The sequence below is a fragment of the Hyposmocoma kahamanoa genome, unplaced genomic scaffold (genome assembly GCF_003589595.1).
Source record: "Hyposmocoma kahamanoa isolate Upper Pololo Valley unplaced genomic scaffold, ASM358959v1 91, whole genome shotgun sequence".
NCBI classification, from domain to species: domain Eukaryota; kingdom Metazoa; phylum Arthropoda; class Insecta; order Lepidoptera; family Cosmopterigidae; genus Hyposmocoma; species Hyposmocoma kahamanoa.
Genome location: NW_020654684.1, coordinates 4,018,943 through 4,039,461, shown reverse-complemented (window position 1 = coordinate 4,039,461; position 20,519 = coordinate 4,018,943). Strand labels below are relative to the sequence as shown.

Below are 20,519 nucleotides of genomic sequence, written 5' to 3'. Positions count from 1 at the left end.
AAATACAATTTTTTGCTTTTTGATTTAAATAAATCTTTTTTTATGTTTATTATAGATTCCATATGCAAAAGCAAAAAAATTGCTTAGTGTTATGTTTCTTCTTTCAGACATGGAACCTATTAAGTACATAAAAATAGATATAATTAAAAAGCAATCACTTGTGTGGGAGGTATATATCGAATTATTGTAATTGTCAATTGACCATGAGCTTTTCGGTGAAGGAAACATCGTGATGAAACCTACACTTCGAAGAAGGTTCACAATTCTCGGAAAACGAGAGAAGTCCACAACCCGCATTGAGCCAGCTTGGCGGACTATCGTCGAAACCCTCGCCTTAGAGAAGACCCACAGGCCCCGGCAGTGGGAGGCACGAAGGATTAATGGTGAAGGAGAATAGACCCGTACAGCCGATATCAACTTATTTGAGGCATCATTCGCTTCATAAAGTTACGGGTTAATAATAGAAATTACAAATTCTATCGTAATAGGAAAATCAAGGTGTTATAAAAGTAAAAAGTTTTAAAGACCATCCCATAAGATGTGTTGTGCGGCAACAAAGTAGGTACGCAATACACATTACACAATATAATTTTCACCTCACAAGCTCGGAAAAGCTTACTTTCTCATTAGAAATCTGCGCGCAAAAGCAAAAGGTTTTTGAAATTCGAGCTTGACGATAGACTGCGGTGCACCTAACTTTTTCTTTGGATGAAAAATAATCTCAGTAAAGAGTACTAAAAAAACCGACCTCAAAAGTATTTACGTAAAACTGTATTTGGCTCAAACTCACCCGTCGCAAGGTTGAGTAGAACGGTGAATGGTTTCAGTGATAGCATTGACATTCACCACGATTCACCTCTCAAGATTCGGAAGAAAATTTCTCACTTACTCGACTGTACCAAATAAGTGACCTTCAGTATATTGTGCTCCATATTGTGATCTTTATTGTTTACTTTATTTAGACACTGTTAGTTTTTAGTTTTTATTAGATACTGTTAGCTTTTAGTCAGTGCATGTTGTGTTTACCTTTAAGTGTTTGTGGCAATTAGATTATAAAATAATATATGTATATCGAATATAAGTAATATTGTACACAACGTTGGTGAACCTAATAAATAAAATAAATAAATAAAAAGTACTTGCGCAAGTAAGAAATATCCCCTAGTTCGCCACTATACATGACTTGACACAGGAGATAATAAAAATCGGTTCTCACTACTCAAAGTATATTGAGAGAAAAACGCCTTGAATTGGAGAAATAGCAAAATCAACCATTAAAATAAATTGCTCCTTAAATAAAATTTAAGTGCTATTTATAAAAATGAATCAACATGCGTGAACAGCCACCCTTAGAGCTGGATGATTTTCTTCAAAATGAAATGCGACCACTATGGAAGGTCGGTTCACGAATACCGGAGTTATCGCGTAACATACATACAAAAAAACATACTGTCGAATTGAGAACCTCCTCCTTTTTTGAAGTCGGTTAAAAAAAGACATATTACCCACATTACTTATTTAATGTAATATAAATCCGTTGGTAGGTATATTTTATTTTTGTTATTATTGACATTAAATTGACAAGGATAACTAATTGTGTTTATTAAATTATTTTAATGGGTCGAAGAACTAAAATAATTTCAATAATCACTTAATCACACAAAATATATGTAAAAGCACAAGCAAGAATGAAAATTGATGAGGCGTAAATTCAGAATGCTTCCGAAGGTAAAAAAAGGTAAAAACTGATGTTTTAGTTTTTTTTTGTAAACGAAATGTAAGTGCGCATTTGACCTCCATCTCACCTGATGGAAAGTGACGATGAGATCGACGATCGAGCATGCACACCTAAATAATGCATATTCTTTCTCGCCTTGAAAAGGTCCAAGTTATAACGTTCAGGGAAGAAGTCTGCAGGCAGGGAATTTCACTCCGTAGCGGTTCGCCATATAAAAGTGGAAGCGTAACGCTTCGTGCGAATCTTTGGAATATCCACAACATAGGGGTGGTACCTAAGCCTACGTCTAGTCCCCCGATGATGGAAAGGGGAACGCGAAATTAGATCGTGTAATTCCATCGCACACAACTACCTCCGTGGCCGAATGGTTACCATACCGGACTGCCACGCAGAGGTCCCCGGGTTCGATTCCCGGGCCGGGAGAAATATTTGTATGGCCTACATTTATTTCTCTCGTGAGTTTGGGTGTAATTTGTGGTTGTCTATGTATGTGTGTCCATGGTACCCGCGACACAGGGTTTCCCTAGTGCGGGGCTATGTTGAGTGTGTGCGTGCGTTATTATTAAAAAAAAAAAAAAACACTCTCCGTGATGTTTCAGTTCAACTATTTTTGTTTCACCTACCATTTTCCTCGCTATAGTGAGGTGAAAAGTTGTGTGTTTCGCTCGGCAGCGTCTCGTGGCTTGAAACCTTCGCTACCCTCAGGAATCTTTTTGCTTCCTTCGCTTGCTCAGGTTACAGTACAAGCACTTGCGTCATCAGCAACTTTGCAACCTTGCATAACAAATAACTATAGTCGTTTCGTTTTCGTCGTTATTGCTCCTTATTAGCAAACCAGCGCCAGAATCTGCTTATTTATTAGGGCTACGAGCCATAAAGGTCACCCACCTACTACTACGAGAATTTTTGTGGTAACAAACAGTGGAGTAATTTCATAAAAAAATAATTGAATATCCTGACATTCAATAAAACTCAATAACAATTATTAATGTGACGTCTCTAGTCATCGGCTAGTAGCTGTAAAGGTACCTACCTCCCAGAGTGAAGAAGAAGTTTCATATATTATGTTTCATAGATGGCGCTACGGCAAAAAGTCGTTAAAAACCGAGACTAAGAGCTGCAACAAACGCATGAAAGTATTCGTAAGGTCCGTTGATTCGTTCCGTTGCTTAGTTGGCATAGTTTTGCTGGGAGACGTTGGTTTGAATCCAGCCGGATCGAAGTGCATTTTTTTTTCTAAGTTTTCGATCTTTGTTTAATAATTATAACAAACTAAGTAGTGGAGTAATTTCACAAAAAGTAATTGAATATCATGGTGGTCAAACATCCTGAATTTCAATAAAACTTAACCACCTACTGCGCCATCAACAACAATAGTACCACTCGATAATAAACCCTGGGTCAAATAAAATCGAGTCACGACTTTTCGCATCCTGAGGACGCGGCAGAGGCTCAGCGGATGACCTTGATTTAAAAATGGGCTAGAGACACCGTTGTCTGCCAAAAATGTGAATTCTGTCTCTCAGCGCAATTTTGTTAACAAATTTTGAGATAAGGAGTCAATCAGCGCAGAATCGGAGCAAAGCCTGAGCGACACGGGCGATTTGCCACTAACCACGAACGACCAGGGAATTCATCGGGAATTTCTAAGTTGTCAATCTTACCTATTCGTATGTAAATTTAAACAGCCCCAGATGTAATCCTCTGTCGGGTGTACTTTGTGCCTACTACAGCTTACAGGGATATCCTGGGCATTTGCGATCACGTAATGTTAAAAATCTAAGAAAGAACCTGGGAACTTACGGCTCATCCTGAAAAAAAAGGCGATACATTATTTTGCAGTCAGTCCCAGGGAGAGTCACCTGAGTTAGATAGACAACTAATAAAATTTACCTATAGTTTCTATTTCGCTCGCCTATATCGCTGTCTTTTCGATCTATTGTAGTCAGGGACCATTCCAGATTTCGTGAAAATATTCGGGTTCGCACCGCTTACCCAGTGCCATCAACCGCCTCCCATTTTTCAGTGCGCCGCGCCACGGGCATCAGCCATTCTAGTTTCGTTGCAAATTGCAAAACTTCTCGGGCTATGGGTCGAGTAAGCGGAGTAAGCTCCGTTCATCCAATACAATGGCGTCTCTTATTTTCCAATGGTCTGTCGTCATAAGAATCGCCCAAATGCCCGTTGGAAATTGCAAAAAAAATATTAGTAATCCTGTAACTCTACATTAATATGGCAAAATATCCTATAAAGCAGAGATCGTGACGTTTTGTCGAAATTTGTAAAAAAGATGTACGTAGTAGATAGGTATTTCAAATAATATATAAACTAATTAATTCATAAATAATTTTGGAGTTGTCAGAAACATTTTACATTATGTTACACAAAAGGAAAATTGTACGTTCTTGTTTTAAACTTTATAATTATTCAACATTTTTTGCAGTTTTTTATTTTTATCCCAAATACATAATATACTGTATCGTAAATATTTCGATTCGACCTAGATCAGTCCAGGTATAAAGATAAAGTTTCATTTTATTTCAACATAACTTAACCTAATACAATACAAGAAAAACAAATGTAAATAAAGCTATTATAGTATTAAAATAAACACCTAAATCATACAATCTTCATGGTAAAGCTGTAGTGTATTGGCATAATGTACCATACACAATAGACAAGTCACACTGCGGCCCGCTGTTCCCGTCATGACGACAGGAGACAGTGGCCTGAGAGGGCGTGTATCGCACGTGTACTGGACATTGGCGCAATCGCCATTTTTTTGTATAATTTTTATAATAATATTAAACTACCGTACAGAGTTATTTTTACTTGACATTGGCAAAATCATTTATTATTTCGATGAAGCCATAACATTTAAAAGAAGAAGAAGAGAAGCAACAAACGTTATTTTATTAAGCTAACCCTGTACAAACGCCACAAAAGCGATACAATTAATTATTAGAACCTAATGTGCAATGGGGATGCCTAAACTAAGTTAATGTGTACCTGCATTTTAGGCATATTTTTGGACAAATTTCTTTATATTCATAAAAACAGACTTTCTATATTTAACATTAAAAAAAGTAGTTATATAAAAATAATAACGAAACAACTACCAGCAAGCCCTCTGTTTCATTGTAAGTTTTGCTCTTAAACCAGAATTTGACGGTCTTTTTACATTCCATTTTATTCATTGCGAATTAAATTTAAAGTAAAGGAAAGTACCAAGGAAGCAGAAGAATCTGAGCGAGTGGTGTAGATTTGTGCGAAAAGGTGTCGAGTCGTCGGTGGTTGGTTAAAATAACGGAATCAAACGGAGGAATTCAGTGATTTTTCATAATTATTTGTTGGATAAATAGTTGCCGAACCTAGAGAACATCGCACTCGTTTAGGAGTTTGCGGCTTGAGTAATCGAAAATAAGGAAGTTGTTGACTTTAAGAACACTCTCTGCGCTCTTTCCAGATTTATCAGGGTGGTCTTATGTGCACCACCGCAGGATGTTATGCAGTAAAGTAGCAATGATTGACAGAGGGCGAAATACGCTTATTTGAGAGGGGCACTGCTAGCTGCATATCTTAAATTTTTAAATACTTATATCAACTTTTGAACTCTAGAAGTAAGCGCTACAATATGGTGTTTGAAATTAAGGTGGTGATCGATTGTGACACCTAATTATGTAATATTGCTTCTGATGTTCAGTGTTGGACATGCACAGCGGCTTACATTCGAGGGCTTATACAATGGTGAACTAGTATTGAGAAAGCATTCTCCGGGGGTTGGGAGTTGAGCTTGTGAAAATATTTCATTCGATTTTGAGGCGCTAAATAATAAAACTGTATCAACGGCGTAAAATATGATCTTTCCACCAGAGAGGGGGAGAGCGCATAGTTGGGTAATATAGACAAGGAATAGGATTGATCCTATTATGCTTCCTTGGGGAACAACATATTCAACCCGTAATTCGTCTCACGTTATTTTGTCAATCGTCACGCGCTGTTTTCTGTCAGAAAGTTTGAGCTACATTCCTCTAAATCCAAGTACTTCTAACTTATTTAAAAGTATTGGTATGTTTCCAGTGTCAAAGGCTTTTGCGAGGTCAAGGAAGATAGCCAAACAATTATTCTTCGAGTTCAAATTTCTTTCAATGTAATCAGTCTGTTCATCAACTGAGTCTTTCGTCGGTAGCCCTTTTCAGAACCCAAATTGATACGTCGATAGGAGTTTCTTAGTTTCTAAATAATTAACAAACCTTTTAAAAATTATTCTTTCAAGTAGGTAGCTTAGACTGAGATAGCAATATAGCCATTAGACGATAATTGTTAATATTGCTCTTAACGCTGCTTTTGTGAATAGGTTTTATAAGGGCTGTTTTCAATAATAAACAGAGATTGAAATTGTAGGTAGGTAATGTAGGTTAAGTAGGTTAACTGCCTCCGTGGCCGAACGATCACCATGCCGGACTGCCACGCAGAGGTCCCAAGTTCGATTCCCGAGCCGGGAATCGAATTAGAAATATTTGTAAGGCCTACATTTATTTCTCTCGTGAGTTTGGGTGTGATTTGTGGTTGTCTTTGGCACCCGCGACACAGGGTTTCCCTAGTACGGGGCTATGTTGAGTGTGTGCGTGAAAAAAAAGGTCAGGGGTCAATCAAACCATTTTTATATAGGTATACTTATACATCAGCTTTTGCGTTGATGTCATGTGCTGGTTCCTTTGTTGGTACTTTCTTGATCGCGTGGGCGGAGACGCGAGTCGCGGACATGCTTCATTCATAAAAAGCGCTCGCCACTTTCCCCACACCCCCCACGTAGCCCCGTTGTCGGCGCCAGTTATTCGTGCCTCGTTTGCACAAAAAACACAAAATGTGTACTCGCTTTAATGTAATCAGTCTCACTTTACATGCTCTCATTCCAAAGCGACAGTAAACAAATCTCCAGAGAAGCTTCCGTCGCAATCTATTTTTAATATACATGTAGGTAATGTACATTCAGTACGAGATGAAGCTATGTCACATTTTAAATATCAAAGTTACACTTTTGAACAAAGTTTGGATACATTTATGTGCGGCTCACCTCGCCGCAAATGTTTCGATATTGACATAACAACTGCATACGTGGCCGAACGGTCACCATGCCGGACTGTCACGCAGAGGCCCCAGGTTCGATTCCCGGGCCGGGAGATATATTTGTATGACTTACATTTATTTCTCTCGTGACTTTGGGTGTACTTTGTGGTTGTCTATGTGTGTGTCCATGGCACCCGCGACACAGGGTTTCCCTAGTGCGAGGCTATGTTGAGCGTGTACGTTATTCTAAACAACACACGTAATTGAAGTAAACAAGTTTTTGCTCTAAGTGGTGAATTGGATAGCTCGGCATCAACTTTTTCAAGATAAAATCGGGCTAAGAGCTTGTCGAACGTGACGTGTATATTCTATTTCAACATTATAAGATATGTAGATCGCGTATTACCTCATCATCATCATCATCATTCAGCCATACGACGCCCACTGCTGGGCATAGACCTCCCCCAACGATCTTCACGACGATCGGTCCTGTGCTGCCCGCACCCATCGGCTTCCCGCGGCCTTTACCAGATCGTCGGTCCACCTGATGGGGGGCCTAACCACAGAGCGTCGTCCGGTGCGCGGTCGACATTCGAAAACCTTTCCGCCCCAACGACCATCGGTTCGCCTAGCTATGTGCTCCGCCCACTGCCACTTCAGCTGAGCAGTTCTTCGAGCTATGTCGGTTACCTTAGTTCTCCTACGAATTTCCTCTTTTCTGATTCTATCACGTAGGGAAATACCGAGCATCGGTCTCTCATGAGGAGAGGATTCCTATGAGGTCCATAGTGAGGGACCACGTTTCTGATCCATATGTGATCACTGGCAACACACACTGGTCAAAGACTTTCGTCTTGAGGCATTGAGGTAATTTGGACGCGAAGATTTTTTGTACTTTCCCGAACGCTGTCCATCCGAGCTGGATTCGACGAGAAATCTCTTTCTCAAAGTTGGACTTACCTAACTGGACTGTCTGTCTCAGGTATACGTAATGGTCAACAACTTCGAGTGTAGTGCTCCCAATTTTAATGTACAACATGGGCATTGCACATGATCTTCGTCTTGTCCATGTTCATTTTAATACCCACTCTTTGGGAAACATTACCGAGATCTTCGAGCACTGTGTTTAGGTCTCCCAAGGTCTGGGAGGGAAATTCCTCCTTAAGCCTTTGCGCAATTATACCATACGTCGCGTATGAAGAAAAATACGTTTTGTACGAGAGGTGGCCCCTCCAAATACAATGCTAACATGTATCTCTTGCACTTCTGACCAATTATTCGACACGTTGATCGCCTCAAACTGATTTATAAATTCGTCAACGTCCTTCAACCCCGTAAACTTTTGCACCGCAATACAATGCATATTCTTTCTTGCTCTTTTTACTTGCACAAGAAATAAAACAATAAAATAACTAATATAAATCAAAATTACGACCCTATATATGTTTTCCTCTCTTTGGAGACTTTTCGTAAAATCATATAAATTTTTTCCACATTGCAATTTCCACGTAAGGCGATCATGCACCACTTGTAAGGCGATCTCCACCACTTATAGCATGGGAACGTGGCTTGGGTAGCGTAGCGAGAGGTACTTTATAAATATAAACGACGACATATCATAATTATAATTTTATACATTGTAAGTCAATGTATACGTATATTTAATTTCAAAGCTTTGTCCAGAACTGTTAGATGTCTGTTTGACATCAACACTCTATTATTCTTGCAATTCTAAATACAAAACCAAAGGTGCCTGTACTACAGTACTAAAACCCGTTCGGAAACCGGCTTGTTCGGGAGGTTGGAGTTCGAATTCAAACCTGCGAGTGAGACGATTCGTGATAACTCTGGAAAACAACTTATAGGTACAGCTCAGAAGCGAGATTGGCCGATAGTTCTTCAAGAGTGTTTGTCACCCTTTTTGAAGAACCGGACGACCTCGCTTCTGCCCCATGCCTTCGGTGTTTGACCTTTGAGATGACAGAATTGAAAAGCTTCTGGAGGACTCTAAGTATCAGTCGGAGCGTAGACTTTATCAGTCGAGATCTTTCCAGCCTGATATTGATATTCAATGTGCCTCATGCCAACCGGTGATCGCTTCCTGTTTTAACGGTGTTGATCACAGAGACATCATTGAATATATGCTTTTACGTCGACATGATAAAGTCAATCTCATTTTTTACTTTACCGTCCGGACTCTTGCAGGTCCATTCTCGAGTTGGAGATTTCCAGAAAAATGTGTTCATCATATAGAGGTTATCCTTTTCCATGAAATCGACCAACATCCGATCTCTGGCGTTCCGTTGCGCAACTCCAAATTGCCCCACTCTCAGCTCATCACCGCAACGCTTTCCCAACTTTGCATTGAAGCCCCCAATAACAACCGTGTAGTGGGTTTTGTAGCTATGCATGGTTTTTGAGATCTCCGCGTACATAGCCTCCACTTTGTCATTTGGGTGCGTCGAGGTCGGAGCATAAACCTGAATGACATTCAACGTTTTTCTTTTTGATATTCTGAGTATCAGGTATGCCACCCTGGTCGACACACTTCCTATAGAAATCACATTGTTAACAAGGGACTTGTGGACGATAAACCCGACACCGCCAAGGGACTGTTGGTCTTACCTCACCCTTAACATATCTTCTAAATCAGTAAATGACTTTGAGATGAATTTTTTGAGACGAAGCGTGTTGTGTAGTACATGGAGCTTAAGGAATTTATAGAGTACAACAACATACTACGACACATTATTATGAAAACCTATCCAGTGACACCCTTCGCCCCTGGTCGCAAATTACTCGGCTTTACACAAATCCCACGGGAAATGCAGAAACTATCGGATGCCGAGTTTGGTTACGAAATCCTAAGAACGCTGCGCAGGACTGAAGGTGAACATTGAAACCGACGACGTCGTCGGCCATATCACTTCAGCCGCCACCGCCGGAAACGTGACGACCTGTTAACTCATTGTAAAGATTCTTACCAAAGAAAAAATCAGACTAGATAAAAGATTTAAAAAATCTGTGGATGTGTGCAAGTGCTCCCGCATGTGCAAACAACCGAGATGATATAGCGGCCATTAGCGGCAGAGCTCGCGAGACGATCGGAGGGGGGGAGGAGATTTGTCGTGATGAAATCCTGGCGTATAATGCTGCCCATTTTATTCGCAAGCTGCGCCGCCAACATCTAAACCATTCAAAAATAAGTAACTTGTAGAGACTTCATTGAAGTCGCCACACAGCGACTGCGTAAGTAGGTACAGTCATATACATGAGATACCTGACCCCCTAACATGCTCAAACCGACCTTTTGGTTCTGAGAGCCATCTTACGTATTGAACAAAGAAAAAAATAAAGCAATTTCAACTTTATTGTGTAGGCAATACAGTGGAGTGTTGCTTGAAGATAACTAACATATCTTTGAAACCAATACTAAATTTCGTCATTAAACTTCCAAGTAAATTGGACGAGCGGCTTGTCGTATCGACTGCCCGTGACAATACCCGTGGTTCGGTTCCACGAGCACTGTTTTGTTTTAACATTATATGTATTTTTAACAGCTTTGTTTCACTTTTTAACCGACTTGAAAAAAAGCAGGAGGTTCTCAGTTCGACTGTATTTTGTTTTGTATGTATGTTACGCGATAACTCCGGTATTTGTGAACCGATTTTCATGATTCTTTTTTTGTTGGAAAGAAGGTACCTCCATAGTGGTCCCATTTCAATTTGAAGAAAATCATCCACCTCTAATGGTGGCTGATCACGCATGAACGTTACTTTTTATAAATAGCGCCTAAATTTTACTTAAGGAGCAATTATTTTAATGGTTGATTCTGCTATTCTCCTATTCAAGGCGTTTTTCTCTCTCAATACACTTTGAGTAGTGAGAATCGATTTTTTATTATCTCCTGGGTCAAGTCCTGTGTAGTGGATCTAGAGGATATTTCAATAAAACTTGGCAAATAGACGTAATTCCACGAACTTTTGAGGTCGGTTTTTAGTACTCTGTACTGATTAATGTTAAAGTTGACAAATCACAATAACTTGTTGACTAGAAATTTCCGAAGGTGGGTGGGCAGATATTATTAATAAAGCGTAGGGTGGATATGGATAGATTAGCAAATCACGAAAGCACTGCAGTTTGCATCCGATCGTGAGTTCTGTGATTACGCATTGTGCCACGTTTCGTTCCTATTCGTCTATCCAGTTTTAATTACTTTCAAAATTTTCTTTCTTGTTTTAAAATGCCTTGATTTAACGGAATTATTAAAATTAGAAACTATTGTTCTGTATGAACAAGATTTAGACATACATTCCTTACACCTATACAGGCGTTAAAAACAATAAACAATATTATATAGTCATAGCCATGTCATAGCTAAACAATATCATAGCGAATGGTAGAGGGTGAGGACTGAAAAACAGCAATGCTGAGTCCTTAACCATTTTGTCCACATTGCATACTCTTATTTCGTATTGGGCTGATCTTGTTATTACAATTTTATGTGTTTTGTGGAGAAATAAATGCCTTTTTATTTTATTTTTTTTTTATTTAATATTTAATTTTTAAACTGAGCTCGAACCATGCTTGCCTCAATTTGCAAAGCAATCCTTGTACCGTTTGGTCACGACGTCGTTACTAAAATAGACGAAATTTGTGTTCTGTATTTATGTAAGAACCATAGGTACGTTTAAAAACGAATTCGCTTAAAAACTTTCTTAAAATGTCATTCACTAATGCTAAGGACCAGGGAGTCATACCAAAATAAATTTTACGGCTCACAGGTTAAAGATTAAGTTTGTTTAACAATTTTCTCCACATTTTTGTACTTTGAACCAAAAGGTCGACAAAGTCGGCTTGAGGGGTCAGGTGTCTTGTGTATATGACTGTACATGAAAGTACCTGAGTACGAAGCAGGGCCATGGCCGCGACGGCTGGCTGCAGCGTGCGAATGCCGGCGCGCCCGCGCTCGCACGGCCCCGCCGCGTCACCGTGTTTGCCAAATTTCTTCGTGGTCGCCGTGTGTCGTCCGGCGTCAGGAAGCATTAGTCATTTCTATCGCTAACCTAAAGCAATGAACCGGTCCGTCACTTCCAGCCCAGTCGTGCACGCATCCGAGTGACAATAAAAGATTTGACAAGCGTCGGCCTCCATCTGCGTCCGCGAGACCGCGACCCTGCTCACGGCACACCGGCACGGCCTCACGCGATGCGACAGCTGCTCGACTGTCGTTCACTATTTCAACTGACAAATTCTTTACTGTTTACATAACACACAATCAATAACGGACACACTCAACATAGCCTGGCACTAGGGAAACCCTGTGTCTCGGGTGCCATGGATACACACACGCATAGACAACCACAAATGACACCCAAACTCACGAGAGAAATAATTGTAGGCCATACAAATATTTCTCCCAGGCCGGGAATCGAACCCAGGACCTCTGCGTGGCAGTCCGGCAAGGTAACCGTTCGGTCACGGAGGCAGTTTACATAACAGTTATGTCCATTAGACGAAAATAATGTGAAAGTAGCATTCTGCACAAACCAGACTTAGACTCACCCAACTCCGCCCAATGAATTTCGAGTACAGCAACATACGACGACACGTATTTTAATTCTTACAGTATAATACATAAATTCCTCGAACTACCTATTACTATTAAATGAACAAATACTACCTTTGGCTTAATAAAGCTTTAATAAAGCCACTGCTGTCATAATACGTCAAAGCTGCTTTTATCACATGAAAGTTATAAAAATAATAGGAACTACATGAAACAATGCATAATGTCGCTGTTCTCACTTCAAACGTGAATTCGGTTTATTGTTGCACGTAATGTGCTTTGCAAAAGAATAAATCTTAGCTAATATTATTACATTTTGTACTCTAATTAGAGAAACGATTTACTGAACTAGTTCGATTTTTATTTCTTTGTTTACAAATGCTACCTCAGTTTGACTACTCAAATAGTGTAAGGTCGTAGGGGGGAGGCGCTGGTGTAGTTGAATCTGTTCAGTTTAATCAGTCATCTGACCTGGTACTATGACATGATGATCGTTGCCAATGTTCCCATATGAAAATAAGCGTGAAGTTGATTGATTCAATCAACGTTGACTTTATAAACGAGTCGCATTAACTAAATGGGGCTTTTTGTGAGAGTTACTTGGGAAATGGACATACGCCCAACTGACAATTGGCGATAAAAAAAAGCTCTAAAACGGCTGTATATATATACGGCTGTATAGTTCTACTACACAGCTATAGTTGTAGTACGACCTAAAGTTTAGCGATAGAGCACGCTATAGCTCTCTTATTATAGTGCTTTCTCTTATGTCTAAATAACTCCAATAGTAGTAATAGTTATGGCGGGAATTCAGACTTAATACTGAGTGATCTTATCCCTGTTCAGGTTAACATTTCAATTACTTGTGACCTCCCAGTACCGATAGACGGATACCATACGGCGCTTAAACTGACTTTAAGGGTAGTATTCCAGAACTCTACTCAATACTCAAGTCAGGATCTGAGTATGATTTCAAGCACTGGAAATACGACCCTAATGGCAGGGACTTGAGTATGATTTCGAGTGTTTTAAACCATACTCAAATCCTGACTTGAGCATTGAGTAGAGTTCTAGAATACGACCCTTAGTCGGTGCGGTGCGGTGCGGGCGCGGCACTAGGCTCCTGTCTTCTCGCCTTCGTACCCTTAAGCTACAGGGTATGTGTCCCGATTGGAATTGGCGTAAAGCGGACTATCAAGCGCTTTGACGCATGATGATGATGATGACGGTTTGATGCATAACAGTCAACATGGCTTGCGTAAAGCTCGGTCAACCACAACGAATCTAGTGGCGTCTACAGCAATGGATTCTGGAAGGCAAGTTGACGCTGCGTACTTTGATTATAAAAAAGCATTTGACGGAGTTGTCAATGACATACTGTTGAGGAAATACCCTAAAAAAGCCTAAGCTCCTGTGGTTTTTTGGCAGTTGTGGTTACTTGGACTATACGCGCCAGTTCTTGAAAGTGCAGGGGTTTGTGTCAGCAGAATACTATACAAGATATGGCGTCAGTCAAGGAAGTTTTTGCTAATGATAAACGGCTTGCCTCAAGCTATTCGTATGACTCTTTTCTTGCTGATGACCTTAAGGTATATCTGGGCGTGAAAGGACGTGAAGGTGTTGATATGCAGCTATAATTTGGGACCCTCGTGAATACAAATATTTTATCATGGTTGAACCAATACAGCGAAAATTTGCATTGACATTGCGTTGGCTCTATAGACGGCATTACGGGTACCCATATTTGTATCCTTCGCCCTTTGTTGCGGGCATGGTGGACTTAGACACTTGACTCGTAGGCGAAGGATGCTTCTTCTGGCTAAGATTGATCTGCTGGTGCCAAGCGTGCCGTGCCGCGACGCCCCGGCCGCGGCTCTTACACTAGCCCGTCTCTCGTACGGTACATGCCGCAAACGCGTCGACCGTTCGCGCTATACGCCTGATCACATTGACATATTCGCTGATAGCGTTGAATTTATATGTAAGGAGATGTGTAAAATTTTAGAATTAGAATAGTTATAGCATGTCATACTTAAGAATATTTAAAATTATCTGTTTATGACATGTAAGCGTGTTTTCTATTTAGCTGTAAGTTTGTAATGTAAATGAATGAATAAATAAATAAACAAGTGGTATTAGTGCTACAGCAGCGACTCTTATTACCAAAGAAGATAATATAACAATAACATATTTTTTGCCTAATGAAATTAAACGAAACGAAACGAAATGAAATGAAATAAATGAATAAGGTTCTATGAAACCTGTAAGATGTTTTCTTATATCGCTTAAAGCATTATAAATACGGTAAAGTAGTAACAAAAAGCTCTTTGTGTAGTATTGTGTCCTTTTTGTGCGCAATTTTATAGAAATATCTCTACTTCGACGTAAACATTACGTCATAATATGCGCGTTCCGTGTGTTAATATCGTGATCGTAATGGCTACGGATTACAAATGAAATGCTAAGTAATTAATTACTAACAACCATTATTATTAAGTAGATACTTACTCACTTACTTCGCTAGCTCAGCGACCCGAAGTGGATCTCGGCCTCCGACACTAAGATGCGCCACGTTTCTCTCTTCAGTGCCGCTTGTTGCCAATCGGCTATTCGAAGCTCAGACCGGTCTTTGTGGGCTTGGTCGATCCAGCGATATATAGGACGTCCAACCGGTCTTCTACCAGTCGGCTGCCCCAGATATGCTCTCTTGACTTCGCGATCCTCACCCATCCTTTCTACGTGGCCAAGCCATCGAAGTCGGGCTCATTTGGTCTCTCTCTCCCCTGATGTTAGGCTCTTTTATCAAAACCTCGATCTCCAGATTTTTCCTCATCTGCCAGGTTCCATCTTCTTCCCTAGTTGGATCCAGAATCTTCCTAAAGATTTTCCTGTCCGCCACTAAGAGCTTGTTCTCCTGCTTCAACGTCAGCGTCCAGGCTTCGCATCTATACATCAAGATTAGTCTAATGATGTCTTATAGACCCGAATCTGAGTTCTACTAATTAACTTGGACACCAGGATTTGGTGAAGGGCTGCTGAGTACCTCAGTGCGTTTTGGATACGGATAACAATTTCATTTAAGTTAAGTGGATAAGTGAGAATCTGTTGCGGTTGTCGGTTCCGTTATTGTATGTGACATTTTACAGCTCAATTTTGAAGCGCCTTAAATATATTTAGGTACGTTTTAATATAAATCTTAAATATAAAAATACTAATGGTACTTTACTTGTAATTTTTTAAACTCTAGTCGTAAGCTGACAAATTATGGCATGAGATGATAAACGAACATGTGCGTGTGCGCAGGTCAGCGGACGACAACATGCTGACAGAGGTGGAGGACAACGCGCTGGAAGCCCTGCGTGCGCTGCGCACGCTGCGCCTGGCGCGCAACCAGCTGCGCGCGCCGCCCGCTGCAGCGCTTGCGCCCCTCGCGCGGCTGCAGTACCTGTGAGCTCTTTGCCTATAAACTAATCTGAGCCGCGGCAATATAGCATGGCGCGCACCCATCTGCGGCGGTGCTTCATCGCTGTGCGCCGTAAATTCACATGATTCATGTCACCCGTTGGCGGCACAAAGCTGTAATGGCTATTAAATTATACAAATGGCGTCGTACAAAGCTGGAGGTCTTGCCGCGTCCCCGCGCTATTATGCCGCGACGATTGATATCTCTATCCACGAGCGCAGCAGCCACGGCCATTTGCAATATTTATGTCGGACTAACTGCCGGCCTGTCGTCGATTATTCTCTCTCGATTCTTCGTCCTTCCGCCATGAAACGTCTACTTTCGGAACTGTTACGTAACACGTTTCGAGTGGCTTGCCACTGACGATCTGTGCGGTCCGCAGAGACCTGTCGGGCAACCTGATCGGCGAGCTAGGCGAGGAGGCGCTGCCGCCGCTGCCGTCGCTGCACACGCTGTGAGTACCACCGCGCACGCAATGTCCTTTCTACCAACGACGACGACAACTCTGGCGTATCGCCGTGGCAACGACGCCTCCGCGTCGCGGAAGGTCATCGACCGAACGGTCGACGCTCGCCAGACGGCGCTTCGACTCCCGCCCAAAATCTTGCATATTGCCCCCTCAACAGAAAATTGGTCACAACAAAATACTTTTTACAAGTAATGGTAGGTACGTATCCTTATTTAGTTACATTTTTGTCTACATTGTGAACCGAAGCACAGGTATTATAAAATGGGGCGACGACAACGACGTGAACATTAACATAAAGGGGCGCCAGGGTGTTTCAAGTGGAACACGGTCTGTGCTCCAATAGTGGTGTAAACAGTAAAGCTGTAGGTATAGGTTGTGTACGAGGGCATCGATTGGCGCGACGCCGTCGTCGGTCGCAGCCGACGCCGTACGACGGTTGGGTACACGTTCAAGTCGCTATTGAATAAATATTTCATTTTGTAATTGTAAAACTACCCAAAAGTAGTTATAGGTAAATTCATTTGAACCTACTGATTAAAATCGTGAAAGCCAGGAAAAGGGAAAGGAAAGAAAGGGAATTTTTTCAAAAAAAATCTATCTAGATAACATATATTTTACGCAGTCTGATGACGTGCATCAGTCATCACAGTCATCAACACCACATCCGTTAACGGTCTTGGTTCTCTGTGTACCACCGTATATTAACAACTAGATTTTTCTTATTGTAGTTTTTACTGTGTAATAAAAGAAATTTTAGCTGTTTTAGTATAAATTTTTTTCATTACATTTTATTTAGTTACGTACCTAGTTAACGAAATTGTAGTTCGCAATAATGTGACACTCGGTCTCAACCCTTCTCAGCGAGCGGTGGGCGGGGGACGGGGGGCGGTTGGCGCAGATTTATGTGCCGGGAAGCTGTATTATAATCAGATTACACCATGTGCGGCGCCGCCGATATCACCGGCAAGCACCCGATTTCAAATAGGACACCCTGTTCTTTCCCTCGGGTGCTGTAGCACGCGACTAATGGGTCTGGACAGCGGCTGGTGTGTATATTCTAGATGGCAGCCGACCCGCCTGCTCGCCGCCCATAATGGATTGGATACAGGCTAACGTGGCGTGGTATCTCAGTGACAGGGCAATGTGTTGGGGTCTCCAGCCACCCTAGAAGTGTTTCAGTACGAATGCCTCATTGTCTAGGCCGTTCCGCGCCTTTTGCGAGTATGCAAATGTAATGTGATGTGCCTCCGCCTTCCGCGGCCTTTCTACAGAACGTCACATGTCTTTACATATTTTTTTTATCGAAACTTAGTTTTACTATTCAACATTAGTCACAGGTTGCAAACAAAGATTTTCAATAAATCAACGCTTGACCAAAAGAGAAAAAACTATTTTGTATTTTCTTGGCACAGATCGAAAAGGTCAACCATAACGAGTAATTATTACTGAAAAAAACAAGATCTCATGTTTCCACCTGGGCGTGAATGAATTTAATCACGTCGTGATTAATCCTATTAAGAATGCTAATATGCTAACTTATTTAGAAATAAAAACATCTTTTAATGAAATCGCTTCTTAATTGCACAGTACCTATATTAAAGGAACGCCGTGAAATTAAGCAATTATTAATTTAAATAAAGAAACCAACTGAGACTCAACTGTTGTCCGGCTATTACGACCGGGAGCCTCATCTTCGTGAAAAATTAAATTTCGTCGCTCCGCTCTCGAGTAAAGGTGTTTAACAAAACCCGGAAACTGCACTCGATTGTTAGTTTCCTGGATTCGTACGAAATTCTGTTTAGTCTAAATAGGATTATTGTGGCGGTTGTGCATAAGAACCGTTGTACTGAAGTTGGACTCGTCTGGTCAACAAATGTTCCTCAAAAAAAATTTTGATTCTCAATCGAGTACTTTGGATGGATACTTATAGGCGGAAGTGTAGTCTCCTTGGCAACATATAGTAATTTTTCAATAACCTACAAATTAACCGTCCTTCGACACAACTCTTACACCTAATATAGGCACTATTCGTGAAGTCAAATATATTATCGAGTTCTTAGGTTTTCGCGATTATTACACATAGGAAATGAAACTATTCCGGATTCAAATCGCGGTGTGTCGTTCGAGCTGCAACTCGCGGCTTAAAAAAATTACAAGGACTAATTGCATTGTCTCTGACACGTTACGTACTCACTTTGAAGAAGGCTTGCAGTTAACTATTTATTTATTTTATTGTTTTAAGCAAAAAATATACATAATTGAAAAACACGTTAAACCCATAGATTTAGTATATATGGTTAAACCCTACTTGGGTTTGTATCGATGCCATTCATTCCTTGTACGTAAAAAATCTAGGTATACTTATTGATAGGCAGCTATCTTGGGCACCTCAATTAGTTGAGACCAGCCGCAAATTGTTTGCGTCTGCCGCATCTCTCAGACGGTTACGTAATTTTTTACCTATTGCCACGAAAACTGCGCTTGCCCAAACTCTTCTTCTTCCAATTCTTGATTATGCTGATGCCCGCTATCTGGATTTAACCGAAGAACAGCTCAACAAACTCGAACGTCTACAAAACTTTTGCATCCGTTTCATTTATGGTCTGAGGAAATTTGATCATGTTTCCATTTATCGCAATGAGCTGAAGTGGTTACCCATTAGACTTCGCCGTAATGCTCATATTCTTAATCTTCTCTATGGCATCTTATTCATTCCTCACACACCACCTTATCTTAAGGAGCGATTTGAATTCGCCCATCAATACAACCCCCGACTTCTGCGCTCTTCTTCAACTCTCCAACTTAAGATGCCATTACATACCTCCCAGTATTACGACAAGTCCTTTACTGTTCAGGCTATTCGTTTGTGGAACGCTTTACCTTTGTCTATTCAACAAGCGAAATCATTGAATATATTCAAACATATGGTAAAAGTACACTACCTTAATTTAGTGTGACCTGGACTGCTTAGGTATTTTTATGTTTTGAAATTACGTTTTAGAAATTTTTATATTTATAAGTATAAGAATATATAGTAGTTTACGATATTCATATACAGGGTGTCTCACGGCAGAGTTAGGATTTTAAATTTGAATATTTTAAAAACCGTTGCAAGTAAGCGCGGGGGGAGGAACGCAGTAGCTTCGTCATTCGTGCGGATTTGTTAGTCACGATGTCGCAGTGGTCGGGTGAGCACCGCGCGTTCGCTATCGAAGCGTTTTTGAAAGGTGGAGAATCGTACGTCGTGGCTCGAAGACAGTTTTGTTCTCACTACAATATTAGACGTTTACGCGATGGACCAAGCGAAAATTTGATTCGTAAATGGGTTATCAAGTTTCGAGCTACCGGTTCCGCTATAAATCAACCGCGTCCGGGCCCAAGCAGAACTTCAAGAACGGAAGAAACAATAAACGAAGTTGCAGCTAGCGTTCGACGTAATCCACGCTTGTCAATACGCAAAAGAGCGGCGGCTTTAAACGTCACCAAATCAACCGTAGAGCGGATTTTAAAACGTGATTTGAAATTCCATCCCTATAAAATACAGATAGTGCAGGAAATAAATGAAAATGACTACAATTTACGTAAAAGTTTTTGCCAGACAATCATTGAGAGATTTCGCACTTTGAATACTGTGTTTTGGAGTGATGAAGCACATTTCCATTTGAATGGATATGTTAACAAACAAAATTGTCGCTTTTGGTCACAAGTCAATCCCAGACAAAAACATCAAAGACCGCTGCATAGCCCAAAAGTGACAGTGTGGTGTGCTCTTTCGGTCAATGGAATAATCGGGCCGTATTTTTTTGAAAATGCGACAGGTGCTGCGATAACTGTTTCTGGTGAGGCTTATCGGCAAATGATATCCAATTATTTTATACCCCAACTTCGAGAGCATCCAGCCTACAGCTCAAGAACGTGGTTTCAGCAGGATGGAGCCACTTGCCACACTGCAAGAGCCACTATGGACCAACTTCGTGAATTGTTTCCTCAAAAATTGATATCCCGCTTTGGTGATATTGCGTGGCCTCCGCGATCACCAGATTTGACCCCCATGGACTTTTTCCTATGGGGGTACCTTAAGAGTAAAGTTTACGTCAATACTCCGAGGAATATCGCTGAGCTAAAACAAAATATCCAACAAGAAATACGCGACATCGAGCCGGCTATGCTTAGGCGCGTTATGCAAAATGCGATGAATCGATTCCGTGAG

At 40.9% G+C, this 20,519-nt stretch overlaps 1 protein-coding gene and 1 long non-coding RNA gene across 2 annotated transcripts in view; one reads left to right on the top strand and one right to left on the bottom strand.

Moving 5' to 3' along the window:
* The window catches only part of LOC113236310 (leucine-rich repeat-containing G-protein coupled receptor 4-like), a 54,941-nt gene that overhangs the window by 18,642 nt on the left and 15,780 nt on the right, over window positions 1-20,519 (top strand). Inside the window, exons 4-5 of the mRNA XM_026472321.1 lie at window positions 15,681-15,824; window positions 16,223-16,294. Coding sequence (XP_026328106.1) covers window positions 15,681-15,824; window positions 16,223-16,294 — 216 coding nt within the window. The remainder of the gene's footprint in view (window positions 1-15,680; window positions 15,825-16,222; window positions 16,295-20,519) is intronic.
* Window positions 2,404-3,821, bottom strand: LOC113236321. Its single transcript, XR_003310935.1, has 3 exons — window positions 3,632-3,821; window positions 3,542-3,549; window positions 2,404-2,512 (listed from the first exon to the last, which is right to left on the bottom strand). It is a non-coding gene; the product is annotated as an uncharacterized LOC113236321 (long non-coding RNA).